Source organism: Gavia stellata, chromosome 6, assembly GCF_030936135.1.
Source record: "Gavia stellata isolate bGavSte3 chromosome 6, bGavSte3.hap2, whole genome shotgun sequence".
NCBI lineage: Eukaryota > Metazoa > Chordata > Aves > Gaviiformes > Gaviidae > Gavia > Gavia stellata.
The window spans coordinates 51,200,172-51,214,957 of NC_082599.1; the positions used below are offsets into that span (position 1 = coordinate 51,200,172).

Here is a 14,786-nt window from a genome sequence, read left to right on the forward strand (position 1 = left end):
GTTATTGTAAGGTATTAACTTGGTTACTTTTTTTCCCAATGAACTATTTTAATGAGCAAAATCTTATTTTTCCTATTTGATACAGAAGAAGGGAGAATATTTCCTTAAGGAAATAATAACATTGATCGTATGCGTTGGGAGTAGTTACTTGGCTAACTGGGAAGCTCATCTGTTTTTCTAAGTATATTTGAAAGGGAGAAAGAAAAGTTATTATTTTAAATTTAACTGTATTTTTATTTTTTAGCATGCAGCAGACTTGGTGAAAACAGTGGCGTCTCGTTATGATGAATATATAAATGTTAAAGATCTGGTTGACAAAATCAACCGTGCGCTTACAGCTGCCAGAAAAGACAATGATTTCATTTACCATGACCGGGTTCCTGACCTGAAAGATTTGGAGTCCATTGGAAAAGCCAGTCTTGTGAAGTCTACTCCAGTTGTTGTTCCCCTCAGTCAGAAATTCACTGGTAAGCTAAGTGTGTGGCGCGCACAGGATAATTATTACCTTGTGAAACACATGGCCACCAAAGCTCATTTGTACTGTGAAAAACTAAACATTTACTTTTCAATTGTATTAAGTGTACAGCAGTGTTTTCGAAAGTGCCATTTGTTTTTTCCAGTTTGTTCTACTACTTGATGATAAAAAGTAGTAGGAGAATAAACCACAGTTTGAAAAACATTATCTGCAATGTCCCCTTCTCTTAAAGATTTTCTCAGGTTTTCTCAGCAACTACTGTATTTTCTATATTAAACCAACCTTTTTAACTTCAGAATGGAAAAAGTATCAAATTGTACGATCTTAACTAACCTAGTTGCTGGCCTTCCATAAAGCTGAGAAATTTCAGGTTGTTGGCTGCATAGGGGAGTTTTGAAAAATGATCCTCTCTTCCCTTTCTCATTTTCTTCCTTTAAAAAAGCAGAATTAGAAATGAAGTCGTAAAGAAAATCTGATTTGTAATCCTACAGTTGTTTTAAATATAATGCCTTTAAATTATTTCTAAATCAATCTTACGAAGTCTTAAAATGTGAAATCTAATCTATTGTAGAAATAGATTTTTTTTTTTGTAAAACATCTTCGGGAGTGGGGGAGAGTATCTTAAACTATTTAGATCAGTCTCTATAGCACAACCTGTACAAAAGAGCTGTGAAGATGTTTGTGTCCTTTTACCCTTCACAGTGCAACTTGAGTAATTTATACTACTTTAATTGCAGATCTGTTTGAGAAGATGGTTCCATTGCAAGTTCAGCAGTCTGTGAGTGTTTATAACCAGAGAAAGGCAGATCTAGTAAACAGGTTAATAGCCCAGATGAGAGAAGCCACAAATCTGGCAAATGGGTAAGTATGACTTCTTGATAAATTTATCAAGAGGAGTTATGGAACAGCCTATAAACACTGATTGCCTTGCAGCCTGCAGACATCCAGATTACAGAAGCGGGTTTTTATTACTGTACGGTAGACTGGCAAACTTAAGCCATAGCAGGGGTATTTAGAACTACTTTTCTGCAGATATTAAGACTGAAAGCATATTAAGAACAAATAGTATTTAATTTTCTTCAATCTTTCCTCATTTTTAAGAGTCTGACACTTGTTCAGAAAAAGTTCCAGTTCCATTAATCTAAAAGGACTTTCACATTCCAATGGTCAGCTTGATTGTACCAGTGACTCGATATGTGATATTTTTCCCCCAGCATTTTTTTCTTTAAAATAAATAATAATAAAAACATTTACCTCAAGCTGAAAGATAGGAATATAACTCAAGGCAGTTCGTCCTTTATCTACTGGATAGTTACTACTGAAAATGTTTGCCATGTTTTCCAAGTGCTAAAAGACTAGTATTTCTTCAGTTTAAGAGTTTTGAGACTTATTTTTGGTGAGGTATACACTAGGAGTGAGTTGAGTGTTCAGTTAGAAATTTCTGTCCAGGATTACATTATACTCTGTTTCCATCATAATTGACTGTGTGATTCATTGTTTGGATAGCAGTTTTATTTACAGGATAAAACCATCTAATACTACAAACAAGTTGCTATTTAACATGTTAATTTTTTCAGTGTGTTGGCTTCCCTCAATCTTCCTGCCGCTATCGAAGATGTGTCTGGTGATACTGTTCCTCAGTCTATTTTGAACAAGTCTAAGTCTGTGATTGAACAGGGAGGAATTCAGACTGTTGATCAGCTGATCAAAGATCTGCCTGAACTGCTACAGAGGAACAAAGAAATTTTAGATGAAGTAAGCCCAGCAACCAGTAACACTAAAACATTCTTAGAAAACTCCACCGCTGAACTTTTTCTCTTTAAATGGCAATAGAAAAAGTGCACGAGTATCTAAAATGCTTGTAACTTTCATAGCACTTTAAAAATATGCCATTTAAGTGTTTAGATCATACAAAAACTGTGCTGTCACATGTGGATGTTCCCTTACAAGTATTTTGCTTTTAAAAATTGTTGGGGGAGGGGGAAGGGAAAGCATTTGTAAAAAAAAAAAAAAAAAAAAAAAAGTGTGATATGTGGCTTTCGTGCCTTTTTTTATTTGCCAAATTAAACTTATAACGGATGTATAAGCATTCTTTGTATTTTCTATTATAGCTGTGTATTTTGCAGCTATTTCATGTTTAGAACAGCTTATAATGCATGTAACATTTTACTCTTGTAGTCACTAAGATTATTAGATGAAGAAGAAACTACAGACAATGACCTGCGAACAAAATTCAAAGAACGCTGGCAGAGAACACCATCCAACGAACTCTATAAGCCTTTAAGGGCAGGTAAAGTTCATGTTTTGTGCTTTGGATTCTGGGGAGGCTCCAAAAATGTCCATTCTCATTGTGTGAATTAAAGTAGTTTTTAATGTTCTGATATTATCTTTAAAGATACAAATTTCACTTTAGGAGAGTTTATGCCAAAATATCCTTATCGCAATCTGCACTGTTATTTGGAGTTGAGAGGTGATGTGATAGAGAATTTGCTGCTGCTTTTGCACCCCTAGAGTGCATGTGCATGCTAAAGTTTCAGAAAGCATATGTAATTAAAAATGGCTGTCCTCCTAAGAATCTGGTTGCAGTTACCTCTTAAATACTCTAGTGTATTTTTCTTTGTATATTAACATCTTTTTTTGTATTTCCCATCAAGGTGTTCTTTTCTCTTTGATTTGATGTTTTGTTTTTTTTTCCCCCAGCAGTTCGTCAAACCACTTAGGGCCATCATTATAGCATGTTTTCTGTGTGATTAATATGTATTGTTTTGAAGCTAACAAGGGACTGATACCACTGCCTTAATTTGGCAAAGTTACAGGGGTTTAAATCGGGGGAGTAGCTCAAACCAGTGTTCATCCATATACTTTTGTATGCTTCTCTGGAGAATTAATATAGATGCTTAGCTTATGCACTATTTAAAACATAACTTAGAAGCTTCAGTTTTATTTGTAAGTCTTAATAATGTCATAATGTGCAGGCTCATTAAAATGTAGGAAGACTTGCTGAAAAGCATGAAAACTGCTCTGGTGCAAGACTTATAAAACAAGTTTTGAAATGCTATAAACACTCTTTTTTTCCTCCCACCACCAGAGGGAGCCAATTACCATAATATTTTAAATAAAGCTGTGCAAGCAGATGGCCAAGTTAAAGAGCGCTATCAGTCTCACCGGGATACAATTGCGCTTCTGTGTAAGCCAGAGTCAGAACTCAATGCAGCCATTCCTTCTGCCAACCCAGCAAAAACATTACAAGGAAGTGAGGTAAAGCGTTGAAATTTGTCTCTATTTTGAATAGAAGTGCTATTCGTGTAAGAAAGTAAACTGATATGAATTGGTGTGGAAGCTGATCCTTGGCTGCTCTTGTTTCTGTCACAACTGATGCAGCAGGTAACTAACATTTAGAAAAGAAGTTGTCTTTTTATTTAAAATCTGCTAGAGTATATTTTGTTATGCTTAGTGTGAGCAAGTTCAATTGCCAGGGACAGCAAGACTGGTTGATTATTATATTCATCAAGGATTGCTCTTCTTATTTTTGTTATGTAGGGTGGTGGGGTGTAGTGCTTAGGTTCTTGGGGTAGTTAGGCAATGTAAAAGACATGGTCCAGTATTTTAAAGTATTAGGCAATTACACCAACTTGCTTTCCAAGAAAGTCATGGCTTATGTACAGCAATATGATTATTTTTCTCATAAAAGTGATTTGAAGTCGGTGTATTTGACTGCTGTTTTTAGAATATCCTATTGGAGGGTATCTGATCAGTTTTAAAAAAAAAACAGCTTTAAAAATCTTTGTATAAATTCAGTGTTATTAGTGGAAACAAATCTTTAGAGGATAATATAGCTTGAGAAACGCTTGAAGATCTTTGTTTCTTCCCATTTTGTCTTGTTTGTTATCTTAAACACATTTATAAACAAAACCTCATGCAGTAGTGTTGCCAGCATCAGTGAGGAGTGCAAGATGGAAACAAGTAATAGAGTATACTTCCACAATAACTCCTCTAAACGTGCTAACTTCAGACAATTTTTATTGCCTAGGTTGTTAATGTCTTAAGAACTTTGCTGGCCAGTCTGGATGAAGTGAAGAAGGAGAGAGAACAACTGGAAAATGATCTGAAATCTGTAAATTTTGACATGACAAGCAAATTCCTGACTGCGCTTGCGCAGGATGGCGCTATAAATGAGGAGGCTATCTCTGTGACTGAGTTGGACAGAATTTATGGAAGTTACACACAGAAAGGGCAAGAGTCCCTGAAAAAGCAGGAAGAACTTCTCAAAAACATTCAGGTACAACACCTTGTATGTCAGTCTTCCTCTTAAACTAAGGAGTCCTGTCCAGAGCTTTAGAAATCTCACTTTGCTTTCTACTCTGTTTTGCTTGTTGCTCTGTCATAGGCCAGTTGATACGCCTTTGCTCCTCTGATCATTGAAAAATACAGGGTGTTTTTGTGTTCACTGGAAAGAAATGTGAATTTTCATCAGATTTTTCCCAGAGCTCCATTGTAAATTCTCTTGGACCTTTTCTTAGCCCAATTCTGCAGATGATTTTGCCCTTGAAAGAAGCTTAACTGGTGTGTTAAGAAGTCTTTGGTATTGTTTTCACTTTTCCCCTTATCCCATCTTAATACTTCTTTCTGGGATAACAGGAGGCCTGTGCTTACTGTCTACTGGAAGACATTTCGGGTCTTTGAAGTACATTTCAGTTTATTCCTAATTGCTATTTACAATATGCTTGACTTCCAGCATGTGCAAAGCTCAAAGTAAAAAATTAATGAGAATTTCTTAAAGTTGATTTAGAAATTCAGCCTTAATTTGTCAGTAACACTAGAGACAGGTACCTGAAACATCTGGCAAAAGAGGAAGTCTTAGTGCTTGGACAACTGACAGCAGTGGCTTGAGTAATGATGGGGCCTATTTGTGCACAAGATTACTTGCAACTTCTGACTGCAACTCGCATTTGCAAGAACAAGAGAGTTTTCCGAAAGGGGAAAAAATGTTTCTAAATGACTACATGGCCCATGTTTATCAAGGATTTTATATTCAAATATTTTTTAACATACATACTTTTAAAATCTTGATGGATATTATTTTTATGTTTGAATGTCCTGGAGCTCAAGTTTGATGGCTGCTTCTGGCAGCTGAAGTAGTCTTTAAGTTTGCTTGTTTATTTATTTTCCCAAAAGAAATGAGATGTAGGTGATCCTTCTGTCAGTTTTCCACTTCCCTGTCCTTTTAATAGCTTGCCAATGTCAACCAAATTTGAGGTAGTGCTTCTTAAAAATACTAACTTTGAATATGATTTTATGAGTATCAATGGAGGGCAGTACAGGAGAGAGCCTAATTAGTATAGCCTCTGTATGAACTTGAGAATTAGCTGAAGGCAGCCCACCACAGAACAGATAATTAGCTGATACCTACTGCTGGTGAGTTAATATATGTATAGTTCTGAAACAGCCACTGCACTTGGTATATCACAAGTATCAGGAAGTACATTGTGTGGCTGGAATGTGAGGAAGGGTAGGTGTTGGGAAAAGGGCATAGAAGCAATGAGTAAGAGGGGGGGAAAATCCCAAAAGATACAGAATCTTACACAGAACTGGGCTGCATTATTTTCACTGCTTATTTTTTTTTCCCCTTTTAAGAATGCACATCAGGATTTTTCAAAGATGAAACAATCAAACAATGAATCTAATTTAAGAGAAGAAGTTTTGAAGAACTTAGCTGTAGCAAATGACAACTTCGTGGAACTTGTAGCCAATTTAAAAGAAGGCACAAAGGTATGGTAATGCTAAAGGGCTTGGAAGAAGGTTTTTTTTATTTAGACAGTGAGACTTGAATCAAAAATCATAATAAACTTTGCAGACATACTAGATGAGAAGTACATTTTTGAGGGTTTTACTACTGAAGTGAGGACACAGAGTTGCTTGAACGTTGATTGTTTAGACAGCTGTGAAACACTTCTTTGTTCCTATCTAAAAATAAGCTTTTTTGAGCATTGCTTTATATTAAAATAGGAAAAGGTGTTAATTACAGCTTAGTAACTGGTGCTGAAGTACTGAGATGAGCCATTTTATCTGAAGAATTCTTTCATCTGTTCTCCCATGGTATGTAATCACCTTATCAAATTTGTGTTTTATATACTGCTACTGCATACATGAGGAGAGATGCTTTTTTGATCTGGGCTGCTGGAAGGTGTCTTACTGCTTCTGTATTAAGTACCTTTTGCTGGTTTATTGATAGCTGACTAGAGGAAAAAAGAAAGTAGAACTGAAAGGTGTATACAAATGTAATGCATGAAACTGACTGAAGGCAGTAAAATAAAAAATTATCCTTTAAAAATAAATAGTTAATAATCAGAAGTGATCTAGTTTTGTTTTGGTTTTAATACATTTTATAGCTGTCTTAAACTATTTTTATATTTACACACACACACAAATATATATATATATCTTAAGAAACTAACAACAGCTGACTAGTACTTGTTTTTGAAAAGCAGAATAAAATGCACTAGCATACTTTACGGGAATGTCAGGTCCTGGGTGCTGTAATAATATAACGCCTATAACTGGATCCATATGTAGAAATATGCAGCATGGAGTCTGAAAGTATTGATTGAGCATGTTGGCTTTTTTTTTCTTCACTAGTTTTACAATGAGCTGACAGAAATCCTGCTGAAATTCCAAAACAAGTGCAGTGACATTGTCTTTGCTCGCAAGACTGAGAGAGATGAACTGCTCAAGTAAGATTTCAGTATTTTATTTAAGCATTGTGGAAATGGTTAAGTGTTTATCAGAAATTAATCTTTGGGGACATGTTTATTATAGTGCTTGATGAAATGAGAAAGGGAGAATATGTGTGTTAAGACTATCACCTCTCTGCCTTAATGCTAACCCCACTCTCCCCTCCCCTGAAAAACTAGGATAGGAGAAATAAATGGAAAAATCTACTTTGAAGTCTGCTTTTCTGTTCCTATATCCAGTTCAGCATGAGTCTGTTTCATCTTATCATGATTTCACTCTCAGTTCTTCTTGGCATGCATCTGTTAATCATTTTATTTTATTCTCTCCTTTGAGGAACTTCCGATTTCTGCACCTTGTTCCTGTTGTCATTTTGGTTAGAGAAATTCTTCAGCATATGATTGCCTTCCATCTGCCCAGTGTGGTGGTGGGAAAAACGTTGGTATTCCACCTCTGCTCTGTAGTCTGATCTAGTCTTATATTTTATCATTGTTTAGATATGTGGGTTGGCTACACTGCTGTGGAGAGAAGTAGATTTCGCCCTTCATGTGAAGGGAAGTGTCTGATGTTGCCATTGTCCCCCACATGTGTGGGATCAGGCTAGTATAGTATGCTTCAGCTGTGATTTTTTAGGCTCTCCTCTCAAAAGGAAAGCATAACTGAAAAGGCTTGCCTTTTAATTGATATTCTTTAGCAAAGCATATAGCCTTTTATAGAAAGGGCTAATTGTTACTAAAGTTTCAGCTGGTGAAACTGTGCACATACCATGTTGTGTATGGGATGCTCAGCCCTCAAATTTTACCTTTCCTAACTCCATCCTTTGTAGAACTGTTCTTTTTCAGTTGGGCATTGTGCTGGTAAATTAATTCTTAGTAACTGTATACAACCTCTTCCACTTGCTGCGTTCATGCAATTTAGAAGCTGTCGGCTGCCTAAACAAGGCTTAGTTCTGAATATCTCACATCTCTAATGTGTTAATGTTCAGTGTTAAAGTAGTAGGTTTAGTGTTGATGTAATGTTCAGCTGAGTCTTGCCATGATATCTTTTACTGCTTCATGTGTTAACTCTTCACTGACGTGAAAACCTGTCAAGGTTAGGGGCAATGATCAGATTTGGGATATTTGTAGTATGTCTACAAAATGTTTTTCTTAATGTGCTCAACCTACAGTTTGAGTGAATAAAAGGTGTGTTTTGCGCCTTCCCCGCCCCCCCCCCCCCCCCAATAAAAATATTGACTGTGGGCTGCATCTTCACTTAGTGCAAATAAATTTGTTTAGATGGTTTCTCATTTAGAACTAGAGATATTCCCCCCCTAATGATTTCCTTTTGGAGGATCAGTTTTAATAGTGTTTTAAGCTTCACATTTAATGTGTTTGTTCGCTTTCTGGCCAAACTTCACTCTGAATAGTACCACTTTTCTGTAAGCCATTGGTCTCTGCAGTGTAATTTTAAGAAGAAAATTGTTACATGCGTCCCTTATGTCATCTTCCAAGTTGTTAAATTTTGGTTTTGTTCGTTTCAGTATAATACAGTGTTGACTAGTTACTCCACTATCTGCAAGAAATAGTTTGAGATATACATACGCATATGTAACAGAGCATCAAAATAGTATTTCCAGCTTTTTTCTCTGTCATTCCTTTTTACTGCAGGGGTAACTGCGAGGACAGTTTTCTTGGAGTTCTTGTTTCAGTCTTGTTTTTTCTACCAAAGTTGCCAGTTTTGTTCTTTGGAGCTCACCGTTGCATGCTAAATAATATGAGCCTGTAAATTTTTTTTTTTTTTTTTGCTAACTAGACTGTATACCTTTGTCAGTCTCCCCTGTCTTCTCTTTCAGAATGCCAGGCATCGAGTTCTAGCTGTTACATATTGCTCACCTATCATTTTTATGCAAAATTGTCTGAAATTTTAAATGCTTCCTAAAGTCTCTTCAAAGAATCTGCTTCAATCTCAAATATTAAATCTTTGCATTGAGAAATACACTACATTCCTTTGAATATATAACTTAAGAAAACTTTGAGGAAGCAGTTCTGACAAGCTGACTGTAAAATGATGCTGTTGAATGGCAGCTTGTAGTACAATATGACACCAAAGCCTCCTTGTACCTTACCAAAGTAAGATACTTCAGTATCTTAACAAGAGTAATTCCAGCAGTAGAGGTAACAGAATAGAGAACTTGAAAGCTCATGTGCTGAGCCACTCAGATTTTTGCCAGGGTTTTTTTTGATAGTTATGCTTACCCAGATATAAGGGATATTGCAGACTATCTAGCAGACTTCTTTTTTTTTTTAACAGTTCTGTTAGATGTATGGTGTTTGGCAATCTACAAGCAATAGGACATTGCTTTTCTTCTGTATTTGAGCATCTCTTTACATGTCAAAATTACTGAAATTTACTTTTATCCTTTTCCATAGCCTTGAGGTTTCCTTAGGTTCTCAGGAAAGCTTCCAAGTTGCTAAATGTTCTGACTCTTCTGTAATTTCTGATCCCAAAGCTTTTGGCTAATTCAGTGATCTATACCCACTATTGAGTTGGAACATAAAGACATGATTAGAAAATAAATGTAACAGTTAATCAGATGATTGGCTAGAGGATTGTTTCTGTGGAAGTTATTTGGACTCCAGATTTAGTCTGAGCTAGCTCAGTGATCATGCTTTAAATACTAGATTTAGTCTATTGCATCTTTTTAACTTAGCTTGCTGAAGTGTATAACAAATAATTCTTAAATTAAGCTATATGTTTGCTTGTTTGTTTTTAATAGAGATTTGCAGCAAAGCATTGCTAGGGAACCCAGTGCTCCCTCTATTCCTCTGCCTACATATCAGACCACATCAGCTGGAGGAAGTAAGCCTGCTGCATCGTCGACTCCTACTCCAGCACCCAGAACCATGGTGGTAAATACATGCTACGCAATTAGTGGGTTGAAAATAGAAGGTCCATACTTTGGGACTCCAAACTGATCTGTAATTTGTGTGTAACACTCCTTAATGTATTGATGTATTTCAAAATGTGTTGAAGTGAAATAGAGGACAATGTCTAAAAACTTAGCAGAGAGGTCTATTATGTACTATAGGTGTTCATAATTTATAGATTTGAAATGGAAAGCTTACTGCTTTCTAGGTGCTTCACATTATTATCTGTGTAGAGTCCATTTAAAATGAAAATAAAAATCGACCAATAACATAACTACAGCTTTTGATACCAAGACTGCTAGAAAGAAGCTCCAGCTTAATTCACTTTCTCTTGTTAGGGGACTAAACCACAGCCACCAGCACGGCCACCACCGCCAGTGATTTCTGCAGCAAGCAGTTCCTCTTCTGCATCAGCACCCTCTGGAACAGCTGCAGCTCCTGCTGCTGCTCCTCCTACTCCTGCTCCTACTCCAGGAGCTAGTGCACCTGCAGCAAGCACTCCACCTTCACAGGCACAGGGACCTCCTTACCCAACTTATCCAGGTTACCCAGGGTAAGCTATGGGAGTACTTAAGCAGTTCTTCATTACCCTGTGATCTAAATAGCGCTTGTTTGTTGCATGTGACATTTTAAAATCAGTTATTGTTACAATTGAAGACATGTTTGAGGCAAGATGACTTTTAGTTTTAATCTTGTAATTCTTGTTGGAATCATTTGCTGGTACCATTTGTGGGGGGGTTCATTTTAGGTTTTTGTAGTTTGCCTTTTTTAAATGAGAAGGGAGATAGCACTGCAGTTCCTTGACTGTGGTTTGTGGACTATTGCCAGCTCTTGCATAATCAGTGGTGTTGTTTATGTAAAAAATGTTGGCATTTATCTAATTTTTCAAATCTTGGTATCTTGCTTAAGATGATGAAAAATACAAAAAAAATTCCACTTGAGTAGTGTGCTTTCTTCTGAAGCTCTTTCCATCTTTCTGGAGTCATCACAAGGAATTGAAGGCAGCTGCTCTCTCCTTCAGTAGCAGGCTCAGCAAATGTTAAAATATGTACAATGATATTAAAGATGAGAGAATCAGTTTAGATCAGTTCTAGTTCCAGCAAGTTGCCTTTACTCCACCTTCTGTCTGTGTTTCTGTTCCATGCATTATAATTTTTTTCACGTTTTAACCTTGAAAGTTACCACACTTTCTGCTACACAAAAAGGAAAATGAAAGGAAAGCATTTGTGGTGGTTGCATATCTTTTTGTATCTATTAATGAGTTGTTATTTGCAAATTAACATCGTCAGTGTTTTACAACTAAAGTATGCTTTTCTCCCCCCACCCCTGCACAGGTATTGCCAGATGCCAATGCCAATGGGCTATAATCCATACATGTATGGTCAGTATAATCTGCCATATGCACCCTCACCTGTGTATCAAAACCCTGGACAAGCACCATATCCGGCACCTCAACAACCTGGATACCCTTTTCCTCAACAGCCTTATTACCCTCAGCAATAATACATCTGCAAAGAAGTTCTGCTTGTGAAAATTTGGGAGAAATTGGCAATAAGCATACTAAAACTTTTAGCTTCAGTTAATGTACCATACTGAACTGTATGCAGTCTCTAACTCCTGTCTATTGTTAACTGCTCAAAAATGTCTAGATCAGTTTTTGATTACACTAAACACTTTGACAGATCTGTTGCAGTGGTTTAGACGGTAGACTAATGTCAGAATTGGAGCCTAATTCAGCGGTCTGAAACTGTACACTACATGTTGGCTAGACCAAAATATTTCTTTGCAAAAGTCCTATAAGTAACAAATGGGTTCGGATGAGAAAAATGAAGCAGTGCGTGCACTGGGTGTGATATATTCTACGGAACCATATAGCATTTCCTTCTATACTCTATTGGTTTGTATTTTTTTTGAGTTTAGTTAAAATATGCTATTTTGTCTAATAATCAAGGCCTTGTAAATCATCAGTAAAAAAAATAAATTACTTAAGAATGGTTTAAACACTTGGCATTCTCATTACCGGAAAAATGTGTGTTATGTGTCTGTAGATTCTTTCATTTGTCCCTTAACTTGCATAACATAAAGATAACTTCTCAAGTGTTTAGCCTTACAACTGAATTTCCACCTCTTTTCCTTGATTCTGTATTTTTGTGACAGAATCTATAAGTAACCATTTAAATCTTGGTAGATGAAGTCTTGCAGGTAGAATTTTCCTATAATTTTGAAGTGTATTGGACTAAAATATGTTCCTTACCATTTTAAAAGAATGGTTACTCTTATCTCCAGCATACTACTTAAAAGGAAGGGAGATCAGGGTCCCTCTTACAGGAGCAGTGACTGGTTGGTCTAACCCACATTTTCCAAAGAAATGTCAATCAGAAATGTGTTATGGCTCAAAATAGGGCAACTATTGATTGTTGGAGGTTTTCAGATTATGTTTTTAAATGATTGCTTTTTCCCTTGAAAAAAAATTAATGTATTCCCTCAGGGAGCTTGTTATCAGTGGAGAAGCTTTTTTTTTTGGGGGGGTATTATCTTGTAAATTAAAGCACGTTGAATGTTTACTTTTGGATCTGTCTTCTCCAGGGATTAAAACCTTGCACAACATGTTGCATTAGATAGTGAAGAATATAAGTTTGTGATTAATGGCTTCTACTAAATATTTGCTAACCATCTTTCAGTCTAGTTTTCTTTTTTTAAACGTGCTTGTCTAGTGAGGGACTCTATTCCTTTAGCCCTTGACATGAGTGACTTGGTTCTGTGGGACAGTTAATTTCCTGAGTGCTTCATACAAGATGTTCTGGCCTTACAGAATAGCTATCACAATGCCTATGTTAAATGTTACTGCTTTGTTTTTCTATTTAAGTGCCTGATTAAAATATTGAGGTATATTTTAATGTAGGGGTTTAGAGGGTGCCAGTTATTGTAGCATCTGGGTGGAAACCTCACTGGATCTTGAATACTCTTCCTTGTAAAGAAAGCAGCGTACATATCCATATGAGCTTCTTTCCTTTTTGTCTCAAGTTCTTGCTGTGCGATTGCTCCGATGACTTTGTGAAGACTACTTGTCTTTAATACTCCCTGACCCCCATAGAAAATGCGGATCAAAAGGTAAAAATATGCATCCCTTGTAGAACATGAGTATCTAATTCTAAACAAATTTATTAACCCTGTAGAAGCTCAGTGATGTAGGGGAACAGGATGAAGTAAGGGAATACAGCACTGTAGATACAACTGTGCACCAGGACAGGTGCTTTGCATTCCTTTATAAACATTGCTGAATGGGGTGGCACAGGAACCTCTCCATTTTTTTTTTTCCCCTGATAGTAAGACGTGAGACACAAGCAAAGACAATGAGAAAAGCCTAGGAAGATAACTGTTTAGAACCAACAATCAGAACCTGGTTTTACTCTAACTGGAAAAACAGTAGTTTTCCACTAATTTCACTGTGTCAATGTGAGCAAATGCAAGTCTAATGCAACCTTTTAAGTTCTAAATTTCTAGTACGCTACGGCCTGTGGATTTTTCAGTTTGCGCATTAGATGCATTTGAGCTATTGTGTAAGTAAGTTTGTTTCTAGTGCCTCAATTTATAAAACTTATTTTAACGCTGTATAAAAATGTAACTTGTTCAGCATATAAAGATTCCTAGAACTGCAATTTCCTTTTTAAAATTTCATAGATCTGGAATAACTGTTGAAACATTTTTTCCAGTTGTGTTACTGCTTGCTTTAGTCTGCTACTGTTTGAATATGTATAGAAATCTATGCATTACGTTCAGCTTTCACATAACCGTTTTTCTCCATTTTCTTTCCTAAAGAGAACAGAAAATTCCAGAGACATGTATGTATCTGCTTTTAAGCATGCAGCTGTCATAACTTTGGTTGAAATGTTATCTTATTCTTCTATAGTTTATTAAAAAAAAATCCGTTAGAAAACCTGATTTCATGGCTTTTTCTCTTTGAGTCCTTTGGCTTCAGACAAGGGTTACCTTGGAAAGGATGGAAGTAAGTTATGGGACCCCAAGTAAGTTCGTGCTGTGGTGAAGGCACTCAGCATTTCAGCCACCATGTGAAAGGGTAGCCTGTGTATATGCAGGTGCTTTATGGTACAGCTGCTGCTCTGTAATAACAGCTGTGTTTGAATCCTGGTAGCTGTGTTTATCTCCAAAGCTGGTGGAGTGTATTTCCCTTTGATTATGTGAGGAGGAAATGGTAAGGTCCTTCTGCCTTCAGAAACTTTGATTCAAAGTTTGTTTTCATGAGCTCATGTTAGGCTGGGTTTCACAGGACTCACAGCAGCATAGGTACACCAGGCAAAGTTAATTGTCCCAGCAGATAAATGGCCGTCCCCATGGGCACTCCAAGAAGTTGATTTTCTTTTTCTTTTTCCAAAAGACTGTATAATACCATGCTTGTTGCAATTGCTGTGTTAGAGACAGAAGTTTACAATCACGTCCTTTCAGAGACTTTGAAGTCAAGCATTTATTTTGTCTTGCTTAAAAGCTTTCAATGCAATTAATGAGAAGAGCAAGTCTTATGAAGGAAACTAATAGCGGATCATCAGTGAAATACCAAGCTATTGCAACTTTCCTCAATTTTTTGTTTTTAATGTGGTTTCAGCCCATACGAACAAGTGTCGTCTTTCCTGACTACTAATTTGACATTGCCAGCT

The 14,786-nt window shown here is 36.5% G+C and overlaps 1 protein-coding gene across 3 annotated transcripts in view; it reads left to right on the plus strand.

Moving 5' to 3' along the window:
• Nucleotides 1–14,028, plus strand: part of PDCD6IP (programmed cell death 6 interacting protein) — a 34,551-nt gene extending 20,523 nt beyond the window's left edge. For 2 of the 3 annotated variants that reach the window (XM_059818421.1, XM_059818420.1), the window contains exons 8-18: nt 245–467; nt 1,213–1,336; nt 2,053–2,230; nt 2,654–2,765; nt 3,564–3,733; nt 4,506–4,754; nt 6,110–6,244; nt 7,112–7,206; nt 9,963–10,095; nt 10,452–10,666; nt 11,448–14,028. In XM_059818421.1, coding sequence (XP_059674404.1) covers nt 245–467; nt 1,213–1,336; nt 2,053–2,230; nt 2,654–2,765; nt 3,564–3,733; nt 4,506–4,754; nt 6,110–6,244; nt 7,112–7,206; nt 9,963–10,095; nt 10,452–10,666; nt 11,448–11,616 — 1,803 coding nt within the window. In that variant the 3' untranslated portion in view covers nt 11,617–14,028. The remainder of the gene's footprint in view (nt 1–244; nt 468–1,212; nt 1,337–2,052; nt 2,231–2,653; nt 2,766–3,563; nt 3,734–4,505; nt 4,755–6,109; nt 6,245–7,111; nt 7,207–9,962; nt 10,096–10,451; nt 10,667–11,447) is intronic. The other variant, XM_059818422.1, reaches the window with a different exon arrangement.
• Nucleotides 14,029–14,786: the final 758 nt, after the last annotated feature.